General features: G+C 57.0%; 9 protein-coding genes and 1 non-coding gene across 10 annotated transcripts; 6 read left to right on the forward strand and 4 right to left on the reverse strand.

Annotated features, from left to right (window-relative positions):
* Positions 1 to 1,803: 1,803 nt before the first annotated feature.
* On the forward strand, positions 1,804 to 4,925 carry EV422DRAFT_569286 (uncharacterized protein; the record flags this gene model as incomplete). Its single annotated transcript, XM_053072749.1, has 2 exons — positions 1,804 to 1,874; positions 1,973 to 4,925. 2 exons carry the CDS (start codon positions 1,804 to 1,806, stop codon positions 4,923 to 4,925), a joined length of 3,024 nt encoding a protein of 1,007 aa, XP_052923934.1.
* An 841-nt stretch (positions 4,926 to 5,766) lies between these two features.
* EV422DRAFT_487756 (uncharacterized protein) lies at positions 5,767 to 6,699 on the forward strand (the record flags this gene model as incomplete). The annotated part of the gene is made up of 1 exon (XM_053067402.1): positions 5,767 to 6,699. A coding segment is annotated over one exon (933 nt), but the record flags the coding sequence as incomplete, so codon positions are not given.
* Positions 6,700 to 7,895: 1,196 nt separating this feature from the next.
* EV422DRAFT_507819 (uncharacterized protein) lies at positions 7,896 to 11,034 on the forward strand (the record flags this gene model as incomplete). The annotated part of the gene is made up of 2 exons (XM_053068680.1): positions 7,896 to 8,117; positions 8,200 to 11,034. 2 exons carry the CDS (start codon positions 7,896 to 7,898, stop codon positions 11,032 to 11,034), a joined length of 3,057 nt encoding a protein of 1,018 aa, XP_052923936.1.
* A 346-nt stretch (positions 11,035 to 11,380) lies between these two features.
* On the reverse strand, positions 11,381 to 14,867 carry EV422DRAFT_129890 (WD40-repeat-containing domain protein). Its single transcript, XM_053064731.1, has 11 exons — positions 14,519 to 14,867; positions 14,278 to 14,443; positions 14,004 to 14,106; positions 13,729 to 13,873; positions 13,465 to 13,589; positions 13,237 to 13,385; positions 13,106 to 13,164; positions 12,377 to 13,033; positions 12,177 to 12,301; positions 11,991 to 12,089; positions 11,381 to 11,906 (listed from the first exon to the last, which is right to left on the reverse strand). Exons 1-11 carry the CDS (start codon positions 14,553 to 14,555, stop codon positions 11,727 to 11,729), a joined length of 1,845 nt encoding a protein of 614 aa, XP_052923937.1. The 5' UTR covers positions 14,556 to 14,867; the 3' UTR covers positions 11,381 to 11,726.
* Position 14,868: 1 nt separating this feature from the next.
* On the forward strand, positions 14,869 to 15,839 carry EV422DRAFT_129873 (uncharacterized protein). Its single transcript, XM_053064730.1, has one exon. The coding sequence runs from the start codon at positions 15,179 to 15,181 to the stop codon at positions 15,674 to 15,676; it is 498 nt and encodes a 165-aa protein (XP_052923938.1). The 5' UTR covers positions 14,869 to 15,178; the 3' UTR covers positions 15,677 to 15,839.
* Positions 15,840 to 17,799: 1,960 nt separating this feature from the next.
* On the reverse strand, positions 17,800 to 19,001 carry EV422DRAFT_129945 (LITAF-like zinc ribbon domain-containing protein). The gene has a single exon (XM_053064732.1). The coding sequence runs from the start codon at positions 18,815 to 18,817 to the stop codon at positions 18,233 to 18,235; it is 585 nt and encodes a 194-aa protein (XP_052923939.1). The 5' UTR covers positions 18,818 to 19,001; the 3' UTR covers positions 17,800 to 18,232.
* Positions 19,002 to 19,145: 144 nt separating this feature from the next.
* EV422DRAFT_536323 (uncharacterized protein) lies at positions 19,146 to 20,349 on the reverse strand. The gene is made up of 2 exons (XM_053070819.1): positions 19,606 to 20,349; positions 19,146 to 19,526 (listed from the first exon to the last, which is right to left on the reverse strand). The coding sequence occupies exons 1-2, from the start codon at positions 20,227 to 20,229 to the stop codon at positions 19,458 to 19,460; spliced, it is 693 nt and encodes a 230-aa protein (XP_052923940.1). The 5' UTR covers positions 20,230 to 20,349; the 3' UTR covers positions 19,146 to 19,457.
* A 398-nt stretch (positions 20,350 to 20,747) lies between these two features.
* Positions 20,748 to 22,037, forward strand: EV422DRAFT_536325 (kinase-like domain-containing protein). Its single transcript, XM_053070820.1, has one exon. It carries the CDS (start codon positions 21,237 to 21,239, stop codon positions 21,858 to 21,860), a length of 624 nt encoding a protein of 207 aa, XP_052923941.1. The 5' UTR covers positions 20,748 to 21,236; the 3' UTR covers positions 21,861 to 22,037.
* Positions 22,038 to 23,087: 1,050 nt separating this feature from the next.
* On the forward strand, positions 23,088 to 25,807 carry EV422DRAFT_507824 (10 TM acyl transferase domain found in Cas1p-domain-containing protein; the record flags this gene model as incomplete). The annotated part of the gene is made up of 2 exons (XM_053068681.1): positions 23,088 to 23,442; positions 23,559 to 25,807. 2 exons carry the CDS (start codon positions 23,088 to 23,090, stop codon positions 25,805 to 25,807), a joined length of 2,604 nt encoding a protein of 867 aa, XP_052923942.1.
* A 327-nt stretch (positions 25,808 to 26,134) lies between these two features.
* On the reverse strand, positions 26,135 to 26,205 carry EV422DRAFT_t100. Its single transcript has one exon. It is a non-coding gene; the product is annotated as a tRNA-His (tRNA).
* Positions 26,206 to 26,330: the final 125 nt, after the last annotated feature.

Genomic DNA, 26,330 nt, shown 5'->3' on the forward strand with positions numbered 1-26,330 from the left:
ATCACAGCCACGGGCTCAGGCCCAGCGTGGGTTTTTGTTACTGGCCGCTTGCTGAAGTTTCCCGAACTGCCGCGCCCTTGAATCGAACGCCCTGCATCCGGACTAGCAGCCGATTGTCTGCCGGCCTGCCTGGGAAACGGGCATCAACTCTGGAAGAGTATCCCGATAAGTGACAAAGCTGCACCGCCCGCACGCGCCAAGGCGGAGGTCGTCGACGATTGTGAACGGACGATGCCCTTGAGGGCTTTTAGTTGCGCTGCTTCGTCGGCGATACCTAGATGAGATGGAGAAAACAGAAAGTGAGACTCAAGATCTCTTGAAACACATGCGAACCCGGAAGACAACTTACCATGCGCCAGTAAAAGTTGCCGAGGGGCATGTTCACCGTAGCCGGAGGAAGGTCTCGATGGCGCGGCCGCCTCCGCGGACACGACGGTAGAAGCAACGGTAGATGCCGAGCTGCTTGGCGGTTTGCTTTAGCGGCGTTGATTGGCGCATGGCTGCCTGAGAATGCCGAAATCCGAGGACGTGGCCGAGCGGTTCCAGCATGGTTTGACTGGACGCCGAAGTGGCCGTTGATGATTGACGTGATCGCGCCTGTTTCTTGATTCGGTACTCTCTTGCGGCTTGTCTGTTTGCCTTGGCGGTTTCGCTGCGCGCCCGGCTGACGGAGCTTCCGTAATTCGAGGAAGACAAGGTAGATGTCGTCAGTGCCGACGATGAGAGTTCACCTTCGAAGGAGTGGGCCGGATAGAAATACTTGCGCAGCTGAGCTTCCTGAGCAAGGTTTATGTGCTTTGGGCGGCAGTCGCATCGGATGTCCGTCGGATCGAAACGCTCGATATCAAGCTTGAAGGCTTGATGTCCGATCTCTCGCTTTAGTCCCCAGGCACGGAGGATCAACTTTTGCACCTTTTCTCTAGGATCGTCGCTCGTTGGACCGCGATCCCTCCGTCAAGGATCATAGCACGCGGCTTTGATACATAGTGCGTATCGCACTGCGGATCGATATCCGTAAACAAAGGCCATTCCGGCCTTTTCCGTGGTGCCCACATGCGGGCAGCCACGGCCCGGCTTCCGGGTCGGACCGAGCTCCTTGCTCGATGGTGGCATTGCTACCGGATCGTTGAGCGCAAGAAGCGCAAGATGGAAACGGTGGTTGGCGGGGTGATAGCTGGTGGTGGTTGAGACTTGGATTTGCTCGATGATTGGAGTTGCACGGGAGAATCGGTCCAGTTTGCCACCCCTGACGCTTTGGTGGGAACACCCGGGAATGGCCACGCACGTCTTCGGGGTTTAGATGGGTGCTGTGTTGCTCTTCGAGGGCAATGCAATGCGGACCCGTAGGACCCGTGTTGCGAATGTTTATGCACCCCCCACGCGCTAGGTAAGCAAAGTCACGCGGCTGCACGTGCTTGTGCGCTGATTAAAGGATGCCCCCCATTTGGGAGACTGCAATGCATCCATCCATCCATCCATCCGGACATCCATATCCATCCATCCGGGAAGGGAAGTGTGACAAAATGCACCGGTGGCTCCCCCTACCACAACCCACCACAAACTATACAGTAGGCTCACCTCTGATACCTACACTACACTACATACACTACGACCGTCTATCACCGCACGCAACCACCGCAGAAGGAAACGGTTGCCAGAGCTCGCTTCTACAAGTGTGTTCAGTTTCATACCGATATTCGTTCAGCTCACTGCGAGGCAAAAATAAGGGTGCATTTCCTCGCGGAACACCCACACCCGTCAACGTCCCCCTGACATTTGTATGGGCAATACTTGCGGCCTTCAATGTCGTCGTTCGACAGCAAGGAGGTCGACTACAGCTGGCTGCACGATGACCAGGTGTACGAGGACGAAAGGTAAGGGAGTGTTCTTTCTGCTGTCTGCATTTGTCGTTTTCAGCGCGAGCGAGGGGACCGGAAAACGAAATCACTAATGCCGAACGTATCTTCAACAGCTTGAGTCCAGCCTTCATGTCAGATGACGAGGAGACCGACTTGTTGCGAGATAGGGACAGCAGAACGGCGGCGAGTGGTTTTCTGTTGGAAGAAGTCGATAGAACGTCTTCACCGCCTCCTGCACCGGCATCCCCTGCCGACAAACAAAGTCTGACGATTAGAAAGACACCAATCGAAGATCCTTCATCACACACAATCCCACAACGAGCAACGATTGCCGCATTACCCTTCGTCCTCCGCCGCGAACACTCCCGCGGCGCCTCCATATCCCTCTCACTACCCCAATCCCCATCCTACCATCAAACCCCGCCCCCCGACTCCCTACCCACTCCACCACCCCCCTGCCGCTCCCCAACAACACAATCACCAACTCGCCACCTGCCACCCCACATAATCAACCTCATCCTGTCCCACCTCTCCCACCTCCCCACCGTCGCCGCCTGCACAACAATCTCCAAATCCTGGCTACCCCCCGCCCTACACCACCTCTACACCCGCCCCTGCTTCCCCACCACCAAAAACTTCCACGCCTTCACCCAAACCCTCTCCCAAACCACCCACGGCGCCCTCGTCACCCACCTAAACATCCCCCCCTGGCTCGCCGACAGCGTACCCCTGGGCGACCTCGACGTATTACTCCAACTCTGCCCGAATGTGCAAGAGTTCACTCTGGAGGGCGGGATCGGGGTCAGCAATGTACTTGTGCAGAGCATTGCGGATAATCTGGGCAGCTTGAGGACAGTAGGGTTGCGGGGGTGCCCTGTGACCGATGCGTTGGTTCCCGCCTTGATGGGGGGGTGTAAGATGTTGGAGGTTGTGGATCTGTCGTACACGCAGGTTTCGGTTGACGGGACACTTGCCTGCGTCCTACACCACGCCGCGAATCTACGGCGTCTGGAATTGGAGGGCTGTTCGGCTACCTCCTCCGCCAGCCCTATCCCCGACATCACGCTTTTGGACCCCCTCCAACTGCAAACACTCAACCTCCGCGCAACACCCACCACCGACACCCTCGTCCGCCGCATCGCGAAGCATATGCCCCACCTGCACGCGGTAACACTCGACTCGTGTTTTGACATATCCGACGACGCCATCTTCGCCCTCGCGCGCTCCTGCAGCGCTGCGTTGACGTATCTGGATGTATCGTTCTGCCCGTTGGTCACGGATCTGTCCCTATTCGCCGTCGCGCAATACAATAAACGCATCGAGACGGTGATTGTGAGCGGGTGTGCGGTGACGAATGGCGGGGTTGAGAGTGTCGTGAGGGAGTGTGAAGGGTTACGGAGGGTCGTGTTGCATGGGTGTCAGGGGGTGGAGGGGTGGGGTGGGCGGTGGGAGGTCCCCGGGGGCCCGGAGGGGGTGATGAGGGAGTTGGTGGGGGTGGGGACGGAGGGGCTGAGGGCGTGGCTGGGTGGTCGATCGAAAGGCGTTGCGCCTGCTGCGGAGGAGATGAGCGTTGAGGGGATGGATACGTCTCCGGTGGCGCTGAGGGATGACGCGTTGACGAGGAGAACGACGCTCGACCGAGGCACGCAGACTGAAGATTCAGGACAGCGTGCGGAACGCACACATACCGCCGCCGCCGCCGCCGCTGCACACTCGAACACGGAAACGACGGAAGCGGCGACGAACGTCATCATGAAACTCGCGGAAGCCATGGCGGCCGGGCTGTGGTCACCCCACCACCAGATCAACCACCCCGTTACAAATGGACACGCGTACGGATCGTACCCGCTCGCATGGCATCCGCCTCCCGGGGTACACTATCAACAATTTCAGCAGCAGCAGCAGCGGACGATGCATCGAATGTCGCGCGAGACCGTCACGTCGACGCAGAGCAAGCGGACGGAACGCACCGAGTTGTTGTCGGATGACGAACGCGGGGTCATGTGGGGGCGGGATGCCGAGGACGCTGAACCTCCAGCGAAGGTGGAGAAAGCGCCATCGGAGAGGCAGGGCGTGAAGAGGACGAGTATGATACCGGCGTTGAAGAGGAGCGTCACGGCCGGGTCGTCCGGGATCCCTGTGCCGAGGAACGGGTCGGTTTCGGGATCGAAAGCGGGGGGAACTGCGAAGACCGGGGTCGGCTTGTTTCCCTCCCCGCCCATCTCCCCGCCTCCGGCCACTCCCGCTGCGAACACCCCGAGGACGGCGAGGACGGGTATACCGCTCGCGAACCCACCCTCACCACCGCAGCAGCAGAAGAGATGGTCGACCACCTCCTCTGTGACATCCAACACCTCAACACGCTCACGGATCCCGGCGCCGACGCCTGTGAAGGGGATTTCAAGGCGGCTGTCGTCGAACACGGTTCCGGGCCCTGCTAGAGGGGAACCCGCGGCGGGGGTGAACGGAGCCGGGATTGGCGACGGTGACGCACTGCCGAGCGTCGTGAAGCGCAGGGGGCTGGTGGTGACGAGGAAGCCGTCGGGGATGTTCGGGAAGGCCGTCGTCACAGCGTCTGACGCTTCCCTCTCTGCATCATCGCCGACACTCACGACGACGACGATGATACGACATACCGCGCAGAAACCCACCCCGAACGGATCAAGCGCAGAACCGATGTACAAACCCCGCCTGTTTAGACGGTTCAACACCGCCCCGGGGGATATCACGACCACCACACTGATGCACCATGACCTCCGCGCCCCGACACCACCCCCGACGGCGCCTTTGCCGCCCGTGCCCGTGGAGGCGGGCGTGTCGCACGCGGGGATGCGCACACCGCGGCCTAGCACGCCAGTGAATCCGATCGCGAACGGGGGGAGTGGGAGGAGCACGCACAGTGGGGCAAGTGGGGCGAGTGAGGCGAGCACGCCGACGCGCCCCCCGCCGGCGTCAAGGGTGCGCTGGTCGCATCATTTGGAGCCGAGTGCGGTGGGGGTTGGGTGGATTAGTGGCGGGGAGGCGGGGATGGAGAAGGAGAAGGGGAGGAGGGGGGTTGGGCGGTGAAGATGAAACAGCTCGCGGGAAGAAGGGTGGATGTGAGATTTTGTGGGAGGGTTGAAATAATGAGGATTACGGCGTATTGGATGTGGAGTAGGAAGAAATCCCGGGCGAAGAGAAGAGAAGCGGGGACCTGAACGGGTCTTGGAGGCGTAAAAGCAGTTTTTTGGGTAGTGGATAATATACTGGGATCTGCGAGTACAACCTTCGTTTTGGCTTGGGCCCTTGCGCGAGAACGACATCGATGGGTGCCAACTGGTCACGTGCCGACGAGCGAGTTTAATCCACGTCTCTTTCCTGTCTTTCTTGCTGTGCAGCCTTCTCAAGTGTGCCAAACCCCCACTCCAGTCTCCTGCCCCTTCATCGGCAGACTCCCACTTTCTCCACACAGGTCCCCGCCCGCACAGCCCTCTCTAGGCCCGCTCCCTCGCTGTCGCCTATAGCTCGTAAACGGCGCTACCTCCCTCGCTGCCGCTACTAGTCCGTCGTCTCCTCGCCCCTCAGCATCCATCGAGCAGCGGTGTTTCTCGAAACCTGTCTGTCTAAACCACCTTCCGCTCAAGCGAAACTATTCCCGTTGCCTACGTCTGAATGGTGAGGTCGCTCAGTTTATGTTTCAAGTTTAAACCGACGGTCACTCAAACTTAACTTCACGGTCGTCCATCCATCCTAGCCTGAATTTGGAAACCTCAGCATGATCTCCGAATCACCCCTTCCCGACAGCCATAACTACGCCAACATGGCCGCTCCAGCCGCCGGTCCCGAACAGCAACAGCAGCTGTCCGAGCGGGACGTACAAACCCCACAGACGGACATCCAGCAGCAGCACCAGCAACGGCCCACCTACCACGATGTCGTCTGTTCCCACTTGTACCACACCGGCTACATGCAGGCTCTGTACGCCGATTTGATTGTCCGTCTGCAGCTCGGTGGGTCTACAGGTACGGTCCCGAATGGCGACGGGGCCTCACCCACGGATGCTGTCCACTTCAAACTGCACCGGATTATCGCCATCCGCAGCCCGTACTTTGCGTCGGCACTGGCGGAGATGGAGGCGAACGGGGAGTACGCGCCCGTCGCGACGCTGACGATACACCAGCACGATCCGAATCTCACGCCCGAAGGCCTGTCCATCGCGTTCGGGCATCTGTACGGTCTGTTCTCCCAGTCGCACCTCACGGACGGATCCGATCACGACCTGCCGCCGCAGCAGCGGTCCGCCCGGCTCCGCTCCGTCCTGAGCGCCGCGACGCTGTTGCAGCTGGACGACCTAGCGTCCCTGGCCGGCGAGCTGATCAAGTCGGACATCTCGCGCACCACGGTGCTCGACTACTGCCATTTCGCCAGCCACCCCGATTTCGGCGCCAGCTACGGCAAGCACAGCCAGGACATCCGCGAGGCCGTATTGGTGTACCTCACCCGCGGCGTCGTGCGCGACGTCGCCGACCAGTTCGGGATCGTGTGGGGGAATCGCGACGGCGAGGGGTACAAGGAGCTCGTCGCGACATTCGCGGAACTGCCGTTCGAGTGGCTCAAGAAGGTCGTCGAGAGTAAAGGGTTCGAGGTCCCCGGCGACATGGAGCGGTTCAATTTCGCAAAGGAGATCGTTGCCTTACGTCAACGGCGTCGTCAGGCGGGCGGCGGAGGAAACCCCCGAGCAGGAGGCCCTCCCGCCGGGGCAACCGTACCCAACCGACTCCTCGCCGGCGAAGAAAACGTCCTCCTAGCCTTCGGATCCAAAGACCGTTCAGGCGTCACCATCGTCCGTAAAGCCGTCCGCGCCCCTCCCGCCCCGCACTACCACCCCCACCCTCACGCGTACCATCACCCATACCATCACCCCATCATCAACGGCCACGACGACCAACCATCCCAATCCAGCTCGCCACCCTCGGAACAACAACAACAAGCGCAGTATCAGACTGCAAGTCCATCACCACATCAGCAGCAGCAGCAGATGGTGCCACAACATCCGCATCTGGCGTTCCCGAGCCCGGTCGTGAATGGGAACCCGAGGCCGATGAGTGCGGGGTATGGGGAGAGGAGGGTGTGGAAGGCTGGGCATTGAATTTGAAGAAATGTTCTCTGATCGCCGCCGACGACATATCCAGCCGCACTGTTGCATATATACCAAGAAGTAGGTCGATTTACAGGGTAGGAGCGATGTTTATTGAGGGAGGGTCAGAGGTCGTGCATGTGGCGGAGGGAGGGGCTTTATGAGGTGGTGGTGTATATAAGGGGAGAACGAGGAGGGGGGTTTGTGGGGGGGGGATGTTGATTCGCTTGTACCCAGTATACAAAGCCTTTGACGGGCGCTCTTTTATGAATAGTCTTGTTTTCCTGTTTCTTTCTTTGAGTTGTGGGCTTTCTAAGTTCGGCTTTTGACACCCCAACATGTGTGGATTGTGGAGTGCCCCACTTCTCTTGATGGACTGGATGGGACTGGATGGGATAATCTTCATGCGAACCGGAACGGCGAAAGTACGCACTTAACGTTTTCACATGCAATATTGATCTCGATTTCAGAACATACTCCACACTACTAGACGGGGGAGGGGGGGGGGGGGGGGGGGGATAGTAGACGGGAGGTGCCTTGAGACAGCTGCTACCTTTTTCCTTTGTAAAAACCCCTGGGGGATGTCTGTACCGTGGAATGCCTTCCTTTCACGGTGCGATGCCCCACGTCCGATGCCCAGCGCGCGCTGTCACACCTCCGCGTCTTCCCATGCCAGAAAGACCTCGGCTTCGGCAAAGGGCGGGAATACTGTACATATCGCAGACGACACTCATAGGCTTCCGCCGGCGTACATACTGTACCAGGAAGTCTTTTTGCTCGCTGAGGGTAAAGTTGGGAGGGATATCGGTCTTTTGAACGTCCGGTCGCATCACCCAAAAGCCTCGGACCCATCCTGCAAAGGTGGCACTTTTCGGGTGTGAGGTGTTCCGCGAATTGGGAGGAGGCGACGACGAGCGACGATGGCCCACCCACGACCACCCAGCCCGATGAGGCCGAGCCCCAGGCGGCCAGAGGAACGGGCGGCCGCCGGGTATCTTCCCTTCCCATTACCCAACCGCGGGTCTTCACTAGCCAAGCCCGGTGCTGAGGTGCCACCCGACCAACCCGCACAAGAGTATCCTCCAGCAGATGCGTGGTCTTCCGTACCGCACCATCGAGGCGAGACGGACTACTACCCCATGGTAAGGCCTCTGACGTTGACAAGTAGCATGCCGGGAAATGTGTGCAGTACATGTCAACCATACACCGTTTTCTCCCCCCTAGGCCTTACACCGCGCGAAATATGCAGTAGAGCTCGACCACCAGGGCCGGCCGACAGAAGCAGTACAAGCGTACTGCGATGCGATCATGCTCATTGAACTGATGCTGGATAAGCAGGACGATGCGATATTAGCGTCAGGGGGGTGGGGAACGGATCTTACGGGGACGATTGTACCGTTGAGGGGGAGGAGCGGGTCAATTAGGAAGCGTGGATCGGTTGGGAAGCGTGGTAAGGGTGAAGATGGTGTCGTGCAGGCGGTGCTCGGATCCGGAGACGGTGGAGGTGCAGCCGCCGGGTCCGATGTCCCGCAAGAGACCATGGCGCTGCTGGCGTGGTATGTGCATGGGCGGACGGATTTGATCACATCTCGAAACTCGTATGTGCTCAGAGCCGGGGAGCTCCTTTCAGAACTGCCGCCGGAATGGTCGGTGCTGTATGACACGAGGAAGAGTCAGGTCGCCGCATTGGCTACCGCTGCTCTTTCTGAGAAGAACGCGGAGCGAGACAGGTCTGCGGGAGGTGCAGCAGACACGGCAGCCGGTGGAGCGGGATCTCTTCAACCACCGCGCACGTCGATATCGAACGAGCAGCCTGCGGCGCATGGCTCTTCGTCTTCGCACACGGCATTACCGCAACCCGCTCTTCCAGCAGCACCCTTCACGGGCCCAAGCCGCCGCCGCTCGCTCTCATTTTCGTCGACGCGACCCTCGTTCCGCAGCAATTCGATCACATCAGCCTACAGCAACGCTAGCAGCGTATCGGGGAGTCAACATGGTTCCGGGCCTGTGGCCACACCCGATCAGCTGTTTACGGCCACCGTTGCATTCACTCCACCCCCCTACGTCCCGCCACCAGCACCATCACCCTCCGTATCACCCACATCGATGACCGTAACTCACGCGGTCTCACCCACGCGCAGAACCCTCACCCTCCTCCGCAACGTCGCAAATACCATGACCACCGGCGCGTACCTCTCCCCCGCGCTCTACGTTCCACCCACAATATGGCAGCAACCGACGACAAAGCTGCCCTCTATTGACACCAAAATCGCCCTCTGCGAAAATGTGATGATCGCGCTCAACATGCTTATCGTCAACTACCTCCCAGGCTTTGCATCGGGCAGATCCTCCATTACATCCACGTCCTCGGCGTCCAACGCCATCTCGGCAACGATGAATTCCAGCGTCGTCACGTACGCGAATCTGGCCGCCGTAGCGTCGGCCGACCCGAACGCGCTTCTAAGAGATCTGGAACGCGTGGATCAGGCTTTGGAAGCCGTGCGGAGTAGCAATGCCAAGAAGCTGAAGCAGTGGAGTGAGGATCCAAGCTCTTCTTTGTCGATCCTGCCGTCGGCGATATCAAAGCATCTGCAGCCCATGTCGGCGTCCACATCGTCCCTCGCATCGCCGACAGGTCCGCGGCCCTTCGATTACTCGGAGAGTCTACCGCTTCCCATCGCGGTCGTGGGTTCAAAGTCCACCTCAGCCCTCCCTTACGACGTGCCACCACCACCGTCACCGAAACACGGTTCACCGCCTGTCCCGTACTTCCTCCCGCAATCCACTCACCAGCACCACCACTCCTCCACAACATCACTCGCATCCGCCTCATCCGCAGCAACCCGGCTCTCACTATGGAGTTCGAAAATCTCCAAATCGGTCGAGAAATTCACTCACTCGCGGCCTATCGGCGCGAATTCATCTCATTCAGATCATATTGACAAGCAGGGCATGAAACGCCCTTCATTGGTGTTTTCGTCCACCGCGTCCTCCTCACCGGCCACATCCATCCCGCCCACCCCCGTTTACCCCACCGCAATGGCAAGTCTGCCCGTGTCCCCGCTGACGTTGCCGACGCAGGGGTATCATGTAGACGTCCCCGCGCCGCCACTCCCGTCCGCACCTTCGACTGTACAACAACAGCAGCAGCAGCAACAACAACAACCGCCGCAATTCGCAAACAGTTATGTGGACACGCTGCACAGGATGTTGATGCAGACCAACGTTCTGGACGTCATTTATGGTGTTTATGGAGGCGAACAGGCCGTGGTGGCGTATGACGGCGGGGTCGGTGGAGCCGCCATGAGCGTCGCGAAAGTGTACGCACCGTTGGAATCCACTGGCGGCCTACGCGGGGACCCACACTCCAACCCGACCTCCAACCCACCCTCACGGCAGGGCAGCAGCAGCAATCTAGGCGTGTACAGCAAATCGCAATCCCTCTCCCTCCCCGGCTCGCGGAGCATCACACCGCGAGGCAGCATCGCGTCCCTTACTAGCCGGCTATCCACCGTCAGCCTGCAACAACAGCTGCAGCAGCAGTTGCAGGCCGCGCAGCAACGGGAATATGTCCCGCCTGTACCTGAGCTGCCGGCGAATTACTCGGCTATCAATCTCGCGAATTTGGCGAAACCAACGAATTCGCCACCGCATCATCATCAACAACAGCAGCAGCAGCAGCAACCCCCAACCTCCCACCTCACCGCCGCTTTCGACCCCTCAACCCCATCCCAAACCAACGCAGTCCAAATACCCGGAACACCCTCCACAACCCCGCCCCGCCTCTCCACATCCGCCCCCTCCTCCGGCACCTCCACCCCCCGTCTCTCCGTCTCGACTCGCCCACGGCACCCACACCCCATCACCACCCATAACCCCAACACCAACCCAACGATCGTCATAACAGCCCCACCGGCCAGCATCACCAAGATCCGCGCGAAACTGGACGCCATCGCGACGTTCTACGGCCGGGTTGTTGTCAGGGGGTTTGTCGTGAGGGATCTGGATCGGCTGGTGGATCGGAGTTGGAGGAAGGTTCGGAAGGTTGCTGTTGGGTGAAGGAGGGGAACAAAAAACGTTTTGGCCGCGTGCCAGCTTCGGGACGGGCGTGAGGTACCGGAACCGGAGATGTTCGCACTGTGGACACTCTGTGGAATACGAGGCGTTGAGCGTCTCGACCGGTTTCTGTGATGCGGTGCCGGGAATGCATTTGGAAACTTGGTCGGTTGAAGACGCCCTGCACATCTTCCACGTCGTCGTTCGACAACGAGACGGAGTCCCGACTCTCTGCATTCCGCCGCCACCCGAAAAGAACTAGGGGAAGAATCGAAACCAACAGGGACCTCGTTATCCCCCCCCCCCTGTATCATGCAAATATAATTTGTTCCGCCCCCCATCAAGTACTAGAAATGGGGAGGAGACCCGGACTACCGGACAACACAAGATGGAACGAACGCGTTTTCATTGCTTTTTTTGGAATATATCGAAGGGGATTTTTATACTTTACGCCTTGTTTTGACAACACAGACATTTTGTGAAATGAAAATGACCGTGAAAAAAAAAAATTTGGGGCGGGACGGCTGAATTAGAACACACAAAACGTCGCAGGAGCTTCCAAACTACGTAGGAACGAGACTCTGTGCAATGGGGTATATATTCTTCCAGATCTTTCAAACTACATGACGCCGCTCTCACCAAAATGTCGGGGCTATGCTAGCACGACCCCCCGACGCCCACGTTCAAATCTCACATCACTCAAACAACGGCTGCTTCTCATCAAACCACCACGTCTTGACGGTGCGGTCGTCCGAGCAGCTCGCAAACAGCGACTGGCGCGACGCCCACACGGCGCCGTAGACGACGCCGCGGTGCCCGCGCAGCTTTTGGAGAATGTCGCCTTTTGCTGAGTCCCAGATGTAGACGATGCCGTCCTGAAGGAGTGAGGTGGTGAGGGGAACGTATAAGAGGTGGTCAGACACAGATGGGGGGGTGATGTGGTAAGGCTGGACACGTACCTCGGACCCGCCCACGACGAGGGCGTCGCCAGCAAAGGACGCCTTGACGAAATTGGTGGATGTGTTTTGATGGCCTTTGAATTTCCGTATTGGTTTCAGCTGTAGGAGAGAAGTAATCAGAAGTCAGACGGTACTTGAAGACACCCGGCCAGTGATTCGAGGGGACTCCCAGTATCCTGCCCATACCATGCGAATATCCCACAACCGATTCGAGTTATCCTTCGAGCTGCTCAGTAGCAATGTTCCGTTCGAAGACATCTCCACACAGGTAACTTCCCCCAAATGCGATGTTATCGTCCGGATGCACAGGCCTACCGGGAAGTATACAATAGACTGGATCAGCTCAAGCGACCTGCGCGCATGTGGCAGACTTCCCGATAGCTCACCCGAGACGATATCCCAGAACTTTATGGTGTTATCTTTCGATCCACTAATGACGAGATTTCCCAGCGGGTTGAAAATGGTCTGCGACACCGACAACTGATGTCCCGTAAACGACTTGACCACGACACCGCGTTCAATATCATACAGCCGCGTCGTCTTATCGTATCCGCCCGTGACCACATGCCGTCCCGCCGGGTGTATCCTAACCGAATACACATCGCCCTGATTCTCCTCCAGCGTCGACGAGCAGGCGACTTTCCCCGGGCGATGGTCCCACAGCTTGACGGTACCGTCCCCAGACGCGCTCGCGAGCAGGGTGCCTGTTTTATTTGAGGTGACGTCCCAGATGCGGGAGGCGTGACCCTCGAGGGTGAATTGGCACTCGCCTGTTTCCGTGTTCCAGATCCGGCAGGTGTTGTCGCTGGAGCCGGAGATCAGGGAGAGGCCTTCTTCGCCGATGAAGTCGACGCATTTGACGTTGCCTTTGTGCCCGGCGAAGGTTGTTCGTACGGCGTTGGGGATCATCGGGCATTGGTAGTCCTCGAGGAGGGTGGTGACGCGCGGGGCTATGCGGGGATGATAGCGGGAGGATTCGATCTGGTAGGCGACGGCTTGGCGGAGCATGTTGAGGAGGCGTTGTGGGGGGACGTAGACCGAGCCTGTAAGGAAGTTGGGAACGATGTGAGTAATCTGGACTATGAGCCCTTGACTGGGCTATCAGTGGCACAGACCTTCACGATCCGCGGATTCGAAATCGATCATGTTCTGGAACTGCTCGGCCAGCTTTTCCCTTGTGGATGACCCACAGAATCAGCCATCAAATGCGTACATGCAGACACTCAAGTGGTTCTTTTCCGCCCACCTCGCGCCTGTGATCCCATCCCAGTTTTTGAACGATGGTGCGTCCAGGGCGGATTTTGCGGTAAGGAGATAACATAGGTCTTTGAACTCGTTCGGCGTAGTTTGAAGGTGCTCCAGCGGTTTTATTCTCTTGTTAAGATGTGTGAAAGCCTAAAGGCGACAACCGTGACGATGAAAGGTCCGTTCGGTTTCATGGTCTGGATATTGACACCAGTGCGGAGATCCCAACCTTCTGTATCTCGTGGTGCTCAATGTACTCCAGGTATTGTTGTTTGTAAACAGCATACAGGAAGCTTTTTTGGTTCTTCAGCAGAGTCTTCGAACATAACCGATCGACTTCCGCCCAATCTCCGTCTGATGGTTTGTCGATTCGTTTGTGGGATGGTCGATGATGTAGAGGAAGCAGCAGAGATGAGAAACTGGGCATAGAGACGGAAACTCGGCTCCTCCGTCAACCATGTCCCTCATGCCGGCATGCAATCCCAAAACTCACCCAGCACGGCCTTGCGCATGCGTCTTATCTCGATCTGCCGCTCTTCGCGCTCATACGTCTTAACGTTGGCCTCGTCCAGCAGGGTCATCTTGGACGCATGGTACCCGCCGTCATGGAGGTACTGCACCACCATGCGCACAATGTCCTGTTGGTCAAATGATTTGGAGATGCTCAGCGATGAAATGCCACGCACAAGGCCCGATACGTTTGCCCGAAAATCGCATGTCGCCTGCAGTTCATTGACAGTTGATCCCATCCCCCGAACCGCAACATACCTCCTTGATGCGCTCCTCATTCACGTTGAAGATATCGTCCGTTGGCCGTATCGCTGTCGGCTGTATGCCGACATGCTTCTGATTTGCCGCAATCGTCACCAGACTGCTCACCGCAATATGGAGGGACACGAATCCCGACGTTAGCGCCTTCCATGTACAAACTCTCCGACCAGGCCCCCACATTCCCCTCACGTGGGAGCTCCCACGGTGCAAGCTGACAGCGCTCAACCAATCGTACAGTAACCCGTCCCCTCTCTCGCTTTAGGCTCCTCACCTGCTCCGCCGCGACTCCACCGTCGTCCCCGTTGCTGTCTCCTGTGCCACTGATGTCTCCGAGCTCCGCAGCGGCCGCTCCTCCGGATCTACCACGGTCCCAGCCTCCATCGCCCGCCCCACCGCTGCTTCCACCTCCTTTTTCGGCGCTGTCAGGCCGTTATGATCTTGAGCAGCAACGAACCATAAGATATGCGGGCTGTGAACGACATGAACGGAACTTTGAAGACCCTGACGGTTACCTGTGGTAGCAGCCTCCGTCGACGTCGGCTGAGACATTCGGCCTCCGCTTCTCTCCTAGTGTTCCAGGTCTATGTTTTGTGTCGTTAGCTCTTCCAAGCCTGTTCGAGCTGTTTCTGGCGTCCCGCAGGAATGCGACACTTGTTGTTCACAAAACTCTGACGTTCCGGCGCCGAAGTTGGACAGCCTCCCACCGATACTGGAGCTGAACTTTATGTATATATATGTGAGGTAGTGACACTCAAGTGTCAAGCGGACCTCTAGTGTTTTCAATGGAGCTTGAATGGAGCTCAGAATGGAGCTTCTTTACGCGGCCGGACATCCCTGCAGTCATCCCCCCACCTCCAAAAACACACAGGTGTCTTGGGCTAGACGTAGCAAACCACCGGCAGCATGCTTTGCCCTGTTTCACCCAGCTTCCGTTTGAGCAAACCAGCTTGGACGTCTTGGACGGTTTCGAATTCGTACGGGAAGTGTTATTGTTCCTTGGCAATGCCAGCTGTGGAAGCTCTGCTTGAGAAACCGCCTACATGGTGAGTACCACCCAGCTTTGCTAGACGCACTGCTAATGGTATTTGGACCACTGGCTCAAGTAGGGAAAGGTTTACTGCTGTTTCGCAGTCCAGAAGTGTTATGGGAGGGTATCGAGCACAGACTACTATATGGAACAATTCTGCACGCCATCGGCCTTCCTGTTATCCCTGGCGACGAGAACGAAGGCCTCACGGATCTCCCTATCAGACATCCACGCATACGCAGTGACCAACCATCAACGCTCGAAAGGTCAGCGGCATTTGAGGCGAAACGTGACGAATCGGAGATCGAATGCAGCCCCGCCACAGGAAGGCAGCAGCCTTGGCGGAGATGGAGATGGTTGGGATGAACCGGGACACCGAGGGGGACTCGGCATGCGTCAGGCGTGGAAAGGTACCGTTACATCTGGGAGCGATTTTGCATTCGAATCGACTCAGCATAGCCGGCAGTCGCTGGATGACCCACATTCGATCAAGATCAATCAGAGATCGCCGGATCGTGGCCTTGGTCGTGCGCTCGAAAGAGCAGGGCGATGCGGGAGCATGCTATGTGGAAAAGGTGTACGTACGTACGTCGTAAATCGCTGCGGCAGCGAGAGAGAGTGGACGAAATGGCATGGTCAATGATGAGCGGTCGCCCATGGGCGCAACGGAAGCCCCAGGGCTCAGTAACTTAAGACTCCGCTTTCGAACTTGACCCCTGAAGCCCGACATACCCGCACCCCACCAACCACCCACAAACTCACCCATACCCTCAGCCAACACCCACTCCCCATCCTCGTCAAACAAGCACAATGGGCGGCAAAGGCAAAGGAAAAGCCAGAGTAGTAAGTACTCTGTGTTTGCCGGAAACCCCATACGCGAAGCGGAATGGCAGAGATGGCAAAGATTCTTGCGACGGCGGCACGATTCGGATATCGGGACCGCCAGGTTGTATCCCGCAAGCTGCGGTCCTATTTGGAAGGCCTGTTCCATTGTATGTCACTTCCGAGTCCTGACCAAGTATGTTTTGAAAGGCTTTTGCCGACAGCCCCTACTTCAAATTCGTGGGGATGACTTTCATGGCGGTGCTCCGAGCCTTCATCTACAACAACAACAGGGACTACTCTGGGGACGACTCGACCTTCAAGGACATGCGTGTCCTCACCGGTCCGCTGAAGGTGGACATCTTCGTCCCGGCCGACTGCAAGGAGTGGCGCTGGACGGCTGTCCGCAGGTATGTCCAACTGTTTGTGTGCTTATTTTCTGTCCCTGGGGTGCTGACGAGCATTCTTCCATACACAGTGAGGTGAAAGGCATGGGTCATGCCACCCATTTCCAAGGCCGTTACCATTGGAAATGCGTCTTGCCATCCGCCAGTGCCAGCTCGTTGGGCCTGGGCGGTTTGGGCCGCATGAGGATTGACGGTGATCCACAATGAAGTCCTTTAGCTTCTCACGCTAAGGATCGCTCCTCTGTGCTAAACTTGAAACAAAACATGCCATACGTATACACAAGCATCCTGGCATCCGCCTTCACGAATGTCGCTCCGCATCCATGGCACAGATGTACAGTACACGACTCGGCTGGCGTTCGCCTTTGGGACACCTGGCGCCGCATACTATACGCGTCGCCTCACCGTTTTGAACCCTCACCTACATCTCACGCCTCGCGAACGCCTCACGCGTTGGGTCCCCGTTTTGAAACGTTACTTGCAATCCGTTTCCGGTCGACGACATTTCTAGATCACCCAAACCTCTCTGCTCACTGGTGCAACAATGCAGAGGCCGTTATCTTTGGGCCGAGTCACTTTGCGGTTATGCGTCGTTATCAAGATCACCGGCACGAACTACCTAGACAGCTACGACGACATCTATGGGGTGGGGAGTTGTCCAAGAAGATCATGGATCGCCTTCTACTCAGTAGAACGGGCCAGGCATATGCCAGAAGCGCAGTGTTCGTAGCAATGCGCGCCGAGATCCTCGCGACGATACCGGAGGCGGACCCGCTGCAGAAAGATACCGTAGTCCGTGGGGAGATATTTCTCCGTTGACGTGACGCGAGCTAGACTCCGCCCTTCACCTGCGCCTCATACATGTCTCCAGAGGAAAGTTGGAAGTTGATCTGAACACGGGGCTTTGCATCAAGTGAGTTTCATCCGAACCCATGGAGTCGCCATGAGTGCTCTCCAGCATTTGACGGTCTTGGAAGTATTCCTCCGAAAAAAGGAACGCGGTGAGTCTCTGCCCTTATAGGGTGAAGGCGCACCGCTTTCCTTTCCTTGGAGACGTCTTCGCTGGCTTCATGTGAAAGACGTTGTCGCGGGATAGTCTGCATGTGCAGTCACGCCCGTGGACGTGGACATCCGCAGTGACGGTTCACATCCCGTCATTTCAACCGCAGTGGAATACAAATACATGGGGTCGGAGGGCGGACCGCTGTCCATCTGCTTACCATTAAAAGCCATCATTCGAACGCAAGCAAAATGCCGAAGCGCAAAAGCAGACTACGTGGGCGGAGTGAGGGTTCATTCTCTTCGCCGATTCTCGAGGCACGGCAACCAGAGTGCGGAAAAGAAATTTGAATGAGCTGCACATCCGCCGGAATCTCAAGACATGAGGGACGGGGCATTCGTCGTGTCAAATCTTATGAGCGACGGAGATGGATGTGGACCCACCTCTGCAAAGACCGACATATCGGAGAAAATGTTCTGAGCTGAGTGGCTGTTTTACGACGACTACGACGACACGCCTCAAGTAGTCTGAAGAGACGACCGTTTCCATACATGATAGTCGGCGATCCGGGACTATGCCGCTGGAGACGCTAAGCTGATGAGCCAACGACGGTACATTCACGCACCGAAGGCCGGCTGAGGGCGTTTTGGGATATCCCGGTCATGTGAGTGTCAAAGTGCTTCGGAATACAAATCGACGTCTGACCATTGAGCTCTGTACGTCGAAATTTAGCGAATATCTGGCCATAACATGAGATGGTGATTCAGGAGCACCAGGAGTTCTCAATGAGGAAGGGCCTTTGACATTGTGCGGACAAACAGAGGTCTTCTCAGAACTACATTTATTACAGTCTCAGTCCTCACGAGCAACAACAAAACAAAGTTTTCGAAGCTAACTTGCATGTACAAAATATTAACATCTTCCTCGTCATAACATCGTCAACTACCACACCCTGCTCGCGGCGCATCCCTCAAGCCGGAACGATAGCCAGCACCGAACTACAAGTCTTACACCTATGCACCTGGTCCTGACAGCCGGGACTACACAGCGGCACAAACGCCATCGGCCAGCAAAACAAAAACAGCAACCCACTCGAAAGCCACGCCTTCAACCCCGGTCGGCCTCTCACGCTCGTCTGCACATTCGCGTTACATCTCGGGCAGTACATCCGGAGGGACTCGCGTACGTTGACCATGACGATGCCGTCCGAGACTTGGTACATGATGGGTACGTTGGCTTGGACGGTGTAGAGCGGGCCTGGGTGGTGGGTGTAGTAGTCGGCGGGGCTTGGATAGGCGGGGGGCGAGCCGCCGGCTATGCCGGGGTACATGTTGGATGGGACGAGTTCAGGGGCATGGTGGGGCCGGGTTGCGAGTTGCGTGTTTGGAGGGTGGGTGGGGGCTTTGTGAGGGGGTTGGGGTTTGCTGGTGGTGGTGGTGGAGCTGGAAGAAGCGGCGTCGTAGGAGGGTGGGAGGTCGGTGGAGGAGGAGGCTGTTGTGGGGTCGAAGTCGCTGTGCTCGCCCTTTGGCACTAGAGGTTGTTTCTCGTCAGACATTACGTTGGTGAAGAGGTTTATAAGGTGATTTGGTTTTCAAGTAGAATAGATCGGTTTGAGTTTTGAATGAGGGTATGGGGTTGATAAGGGAGCGAGGCAGAGATAGAGCGAGCTTATATCTGTTGTTACGGGATGTCAGTCTTTCTAATGGCGGTGCCTTCGAAGGGGAAGAACGACGTGGAGGTCACTTGTTATTCCTTGGCATTTCGCCCCCACGCGATGGATGATGACAGTGTGGCTTGGCTCCTCCCACGCAGCGCGCGGCATCATATCCACCGTCACCCAGCCACCCGTTCCCGCATATTCGACATGGCTGGGACAAAGCCAGATGAACAAACTGCTCCACTTGCACTCAAAGTCCAAAAATCACATTTTTCGATGATCGAAAAGAACTCTCGAGATGATACCAACATATCGTTCATGAAAAGAAAAGAAAAGAAAAAGATTGATACGCCTTATGTGGGGTTATCGCTACGACAAAAATGTGATGTACAAGGTGCTGGCGTCTATGTACACAGAGTGAGAGCGTTGCACGATCTATGGAGTCCATTATCTGTACGACGATTGGGGGGTGTTATGGACGGTGTGTCGTGGTGAATGGCGGATGTGGTGTTGCGATCAATGTCCTCGCATTCTTTCTTTATACGGTACCGGCGAGGGAGATTTGGAGGTGGACCTTGGGGATATGTCTGTGCAACGCGTGGTGGAGCTGTGAACAGGGAGAAATGTCATGTAGGTCAGATTTGGGTGTCTCCAAACAACAATCCACAAGAACGCCAATAGCTCACCTGCAACTCAACATCCTGCGGCTGCTCCGTCGCCTTGCTCAAATCAAACTTCGCCTTTCCAAACGACTTATCCTCCACTCCATACGTATCCTTATCAAACAGCTCCACCGTCAGCGTCGGGTCCGCCGGGTGCACCTTCTCCTGATGCTCATGCTTCTTCCCCTTCTCCGCCTGCGCCTTCTCGGCCGCAGTCGGCTCCTTATGCGTCTTCACAGCATGTGTGCTCTGGTTATGATCCACCGCGATCCCGTTCAGACTCTCCGTCCCGCCAACGATGATCTCGAACGTTTCGTTGAAGGGGACGTCCACGCCGTCTTTACGGTCTTTGTGGAGCGAGATGAACTTTTGCGCGCCTTGCCGGAGCACGACGTAGAGTTGGTGGTCGCCGCGGTCTTCGGGGGCGGGCGCTTTCACGCCCAGGGCTTGGATGATCTTGACGGTGAATTTCTTGGGGTGCGCAAGGAGTTCGGGGGAGGCGGCGTTGACGGTGCCTGTGGGGTTGTTGGCTTCGGCGGCTTCACGCTCGGCGGCGTGCTTGGCGGCGATCTCGTGTGCGGCGGCCAGTGCTCCGGGGTCTTCGGCGACCGCGCGGGTGATGCTGGGTGCTGCTCCTGTGGTGGCCATCTTTGTTGTGATCTGTGGTGTGGTGTTGGTGAGGGGAGTGTGGGTTGGGTTGTTGCGAGTTTCGTTTTTTTTTTTCGTATGGCTGGGAGAGGGCGGCTCGCAGACCTCCCTTCCTTTTATAAGAATTCCGAATGCGCATTCGACGTGGGAATCTTCCGGCAACACCCAGAGGGCTTGCTTGCCTCATTCTCTCAGCCCGGCGTGCTGCAGTCGTCCGTCATTATTGGACGCAATCCCAGTCTAATCAAACCCACCAGTTCACCTCGCCATCTTCATTAAGAATCCCACCATTCCCTAATCATTTCTGCCCCCCAGTTTGGTCTTCCCTCGCCTGGGCAGGGAACATGACGTAAGTAGGCACATGCAACGAAGCGAGTCAGCCCGGCCGCCTAAATGACTCCAATCGGCCCGGGAATCTGGAAACCGGAAGCTTCCAAATAGGAATTTCTGATTCATTCATAGCGTCATGGTGCTAAGCCCTCCAATCAACAGAGTCCACGCGAAATAAACCATTCCTCACGTGACGCTGCCCCTCAAGTCTCGACCGCCGCTTGCGACAGCAGGCGGCTAACTCGTAGCGTCAACTAACCCTGCCCTACTCTTCTTCCCTGCCCGCCATACCTCCGAAAAAGCGCATCGAGTTCCGTTCTCGGTACAGAGCCGTATGCCTCCTCGTCGTGGCTCGGGGGAACGGTTGTTGAGCTCGTCACCAACGCCGCAGTCTCAAGCCCTCAGACCGCCGCACGCAAATCACTGTCCCTAGTGCTTGGGAGTGCCGCTGTCGAGACCCGCCCCGGGCACCGGGAAAAACTTGCGCTCGAAGAGCGTAATATTTTGCAAGCGATCTCGGGGGGTCTTCACATGCCTACATATCTAGGTTTACTTGTATTACCAACCGTGGGCCCCTAGGACTCTACGTGACTGGCTATCCTTGCACCGAGGACGGCACGAAGATCGCGCCGGGAGCTGGCGCGCTGGCGACCATTCGCCGAGTCGGTTCACAATTGATGCTATGCCTTGCGGCAAGCCTCCACAGCTTGCACGCTCTTCAGCCGTCCGTTTTACACCGCGACATTAGGCCCGAGAACATCTTTCTCGACAATCACGGTAGGATTCTCTGTGTCGATTTCGGAGTGGCCCGTGCTCTCACCGACAGCAGCATACGTTCATCATACGCCGGCACCGAGAAATACATGGCGCCCGAGGCCGGCACAAGATACGCTCGGCCTGCCGAAGTTTTTTCGCTAGCAGGCGTGTATGCAGAGATCCTTTGTATCATGCTCGGATACTTTCCTGCGAATTCTTTAGACACCGAGATGGCGAACGGTGCCTGGAAAGGCAGAACAGCGCGTACGAAAGGGTTGGAATGGCTCTCCAAAGAAGTGACAGCTGACACGTCTCTTGAACCTGACCTGTCTCTTGGCCCTCTCCTTGAGTTGATCAAGACGATGCTTCCCATCCATCCGCACGAACGTCCAAAGGCAGGTGACGTGCACGATAGCTTGCGGGCTTGGCGGACCGACTACGTCTGCTGCAGTGCAGTGCTCACTAATGAGCACGACGACATCGTCACTCCTCCGTCGCCCGAAAAAGGACCATCGGGATCCTACGCGCGGGTGTATTCATCATGATCTGGGTGCGAAATGTCCCCAATGAACGCACCCGTACCGTCCTCATATGATTTGCATATTAGCAGAACCGGCAACGCCAAGTAGAACGCACCCCTCCCTGTCCTTTGTCATTTCTGCATTGTAATGGAGGGCCTGCTTCTTCAAAATCAGATTCAGCAGAAACACTGTGGAGCTCCGGTCAACTCTCCATGCCAGTGCTCGATGTTCCATGATGTCACGTTCATTACTGTATCCTTCGTGACGCCCTGCCATATGCGAGGAGCCGATTGCTTTCTGCTGTTAAGGGTGTGCTAAGCCAGCCAGTGAGGGCAGGCGAGAAATGGTGAACTCCGCAGGGAAATCGACGACATGCGACTCGGCATTGGTGACGAGAAGTGAATGCGGGAATGCACTTCAATAGCGATCACGCGTTCATTTGTCTCCCCCAAGCATCCATGCACAAGCTTGTCGACTTCCACCGGAACCGTTCCGACGCATATGCACCCCCTTGCCTTCACACCCACATGTTTGTCCGTCTCCAAAACCATTCTGCAGTTCTTCTGCCTGATCTAGCCTTCCGGGTGAACCTGAATACCGTTCAGGTCGATACATGCTGTTCAGTCCACAGACATGAGGGGGCTCCGTCACTGAATATCGTGAACGCCAAAAGGCTAAAAGTCTACTTCGATGGACGCGTCAATTGACATTTTACCCCTTGACGGCACTCATCCAGTCAACCATAGAACCTCCAGGGACAGGGGATTGTCTGCAGGCCCGCCGCGCTCGTCATTATTTGCCCCTGCCAAACAAATCATCGAACAGAAAAAAGCTAGAAAGCTACCGCGGTGGTGGCAGAAAATGCGGGACGCGGAAAGCCCGGACGGCGCCTATGAGTTTTTCCCGCCGTCTTTTTCCTGAAGCTTAAAAGGTAACAAAGGTGGCGCCCCGTACCTTCCGGCGGATTCTGCTTGACGTCGTTTTCGCACTAATCCCTTGACGTACTAGAGAAGGTGGCACGGCACGGGCTAAACATTTTGCGTTGCGTGTGTGCTGCGATCCATACCCAAACTCTGGTTAAGTTTAACTAAGTTGTTCTATCGCTTCCTATCCGGGATCTGTCCAGCAACATCAAATTCGACCCACCGAGGATATACAGTATATAATCCACCAATGTCGTCCACCGCCTCCTCCTCGGGCCCGTCGCCGTCCACATCAACCAGCTTCGACTCCGAACGCACCGTGAACGCCATGCACACATATCACCACCTCCCACCAGCGTCCGAGCCCGATCACATCCAAATGCAAGATACCGCTGCGGCCGCCGACGACGCGGATGATGCCGCCGAGTATGAGACCAAAGATGACGCGGAAACGTGTTTGCTGGAACTGCCCCGGCCTGTGACTGCCTCCGCGCGGCGGGATTCGGTGGCGGAGGAGAAGAGGAAAGCTGTCGCGGCGGCGGCGGCGGCGGCCGACATCGGATCTGGGAAGAGTGGCGATGGGAAGGGGAGTGTGGCCGCCAAGGCGTGGAATCTGACGATTTGGACTGCGGTTGTGATTGTGCTTTTGGCGATGGTTTTTGAAGCGTTGCGGACGGAGTCTGGTAAGCACTGTTTTTTTCTGGCAGTGGTATGGGACATTGGACATCGGGGTTTCAAGTCAAACCCCGGATCTGCGACGGCCATTTTGACCTCACGCATCCTTCTCTCTTTCTGTCAGACCCAGACACATGCGATACCCAACTAGCCGACGCCAACTGGGTCACCATCCCCTCCGCCTCCCGCACCTGGCACACCGAAACCTGTTTCCTCCAATCCTACACCGCCAAACCCGCCCAACAATGCCTCCACTCCAGCCGCATCACCATCATTGGCGACTCCACCGCGCGCCAAATCTACCATTCCCTCAGCGCACTGCTCAAATCCCGCTCCCCACTCGAAATCGCACAAAAGGGCGATCGCCATTCGGATCTGACCGAGGCGGCCCCGGGGAGTATTGATCTGGCGTTCCATTGGGACCCGTTTTTGAATGTCACGGATTGGCGCGTGCCTGGGTTGGACGCGCGGGTGGGGAAGATTGAGAGGGGAGGGAAGGACTCACGGAACTCGTTGATGCTTGTGAGCGCTGGACCGTGGTTCATGAAGTACGGAGGCACGACCGGGTTTCAGGATTTCTCAAGAGCGGTGGAGACCATGCTTGCGGGAGTGGGCGGATGGGTGGAAGGGATCCCTGATACGATGGTGGTGCGGCCCGTCAACCCCGTGCATCCCGATAAACTGGACGACGCTCGACGGTCAACCATGACGCCCGCGAAGGTGCACCAATATAACAAGTACCTCATGACAAAACTCGGCGACCCGGCCACCCGGCACGAACTTCATGTCCCGACGTACGTTGAGGCGCTATATGCGTCTGTCCCGGAAGACCACACCGCCGATGGATTTCACTACGATTGGCCGACCGTGGCCAACGAGGTGCAGTTGTACCTCAACAGAATGTGCAATGCCCGTTTGTACGCAGCGAATCCGGCGGGCAAAACGACTTGCTGTGTAAAGTACGCGCCCATCAGGACTCAACAGTGGATATCCCTCGCTGCATTGTTCCTCATCGCAGCACTCGGGTGGGCCTTCACCACCTGCGACTCACCCGCCAGCAAATCCCTCGCAAAATTCCGCGCCGCCCACCTCTCCTCCCCCCGCACCAGCACCGACCTCCTCCTGCTCACGTCCGTCCTCCTCTACATGCTTGTAACCGACCGCACCTCCCTCCTTTCGAAAGTCAACAAAATCTACTCCACCCCCGTCTTCACGCTACTCACGCTCCTCTGGCTCCTCCCGGGTCTCATAACCGCGACAACGGAAAAAGACACATCCTTCATGAACCGCTACCAGACGGACGAGTGGAAAGGGTGGATGCAGCTGGCGATCCTGATATACCACTACACCGGCGCGAGCCAGATCACACCCGTGTACGCCTTCATCCGGTTACTGGTCGCGAGTTACCTGTTCATGACGGGGTACGGGCATTTCTTCTTTTTCTACAAGAAGAAGGTGTACACGTTCACGAGGGCGGCCACGACGTTACTAAGATTAAACGTGTTGTCGGTCGCGATGGCGTATGTGATGGACAAGGACGTGCTGTTTTACTATTTTGGACCCATGGTCTCGTTCTGGTTTCTGGTGCTGTGGGTGACCATGTGGGCCGGCCACACGCACAACGACAACACGCGGTTCATCGTCGGCAAGATCGTCTTTGCGGCCGCGGTCAGCAGCGTCGTCGTCCACACCGAATGGGTGCTCGCGACCCTCTTCAAAGCGTTGGAGATGGTGTTTGCGGTCAAATGGAACGCGACGGAGAGTCTCTTCCGCCTCCGGCTGGACCATCTCATCGTGTTCAGCGGCATGCTCACGGCGCTGGTCGTCGCCAACACGTCCGGAAAGACCGTGGAGCGGTTCCGCCCGTACGCGATCGCGATGGCGGGCCTGGTTCTGCTCGCGTATACATTCATCGCGTTCACATCGCCGTCGAAATTCGAGTACAACGCCCTGCACCCGTACATCTCGCCACTGGCCGTCATCGCATTCACCGTGCTGCGCAACAGCACCGCGGGCCTGCGCGGCACCACGTCGCGGCTGTTCAGGCATGTGGCGAAATCGTCGCTGGAGCTGTTTCTGGTGCAGTACCATGTGTGGCTGGCTGTGGATACCCGCGGGGTCGTTGTGCTGCCGTTTGGGCGGGTGCCGCTGTTTGGCGACTTTGGAGGCGGCGGCAGCTCGATGTCGGTGTTGACGCTCACGTTATCGTCGGCGCTGTCGTTTATCGTGTTTGGGATTGTGTTTTTCGCTATTGCGGAACGGTTATCGGATGTGAGCGCACGGTTGGTGGATGCGATCGGCGGGCCGAAAGCGGGGAAATTACGGACGGTGGGGGTGCTGGTTGCTTTGGCGGCGTGGAACTGGTTGTGGTGAGGGATTCCAAACTGCACGGATAGTTCAGGGCAACGAGAACAAGGTCATCTAACAGAACAATGGGGCCACACACGTGCGGAGTTCAGATGGGTAACGGCCATATATATTATTACGTGGAAAGGGAGATTGTAATCTTGTCCATATAACTTATATTTATCGTAGAGGAAAGTCTCTCTTCACCAAGGACTCGTGTGTAGAGATAGGAACAGACCCCCATTCCGAACGTGCATTCAATGTTGAAGCAGTCTCCCGACGCCATCACCCATCATCCGCAACGCTGCAAATCGGGTGTACGAAAGGACAAAATAGAAAAAAGAAATTGATGACTGCCAAAGGGCGGAATCGAACCGCCGTCCTCACGGCCACAACGTGATGTGCTGCCACTATACCACTTTGGCTTGTTGTTTCAAGGACAGACGGTGGGATACAATCTGAACTTAAATCCGCCCATAGAGACGAATATGAGCTTCATGTTGATCCGCTTGTTTTCCTTATACCTGGCCATGCGCTTTGTCAAGTTGGT

This window comes from Fimicolochytrium jonesii, assembly GCF_025526975.1.
Source record: "Fimicolochytrium jonesii strain JEL569 chromosome Unknown EV422scaffold_19, whole genome shotgun sequence".
NCBI lineage: Eukaryota > Fungi > Chytridiomycota > Chytridiomycetes > Spizellomycetales > Powellomycetaceae > Fimicolochytrium > Fimicolochytrium jonesii.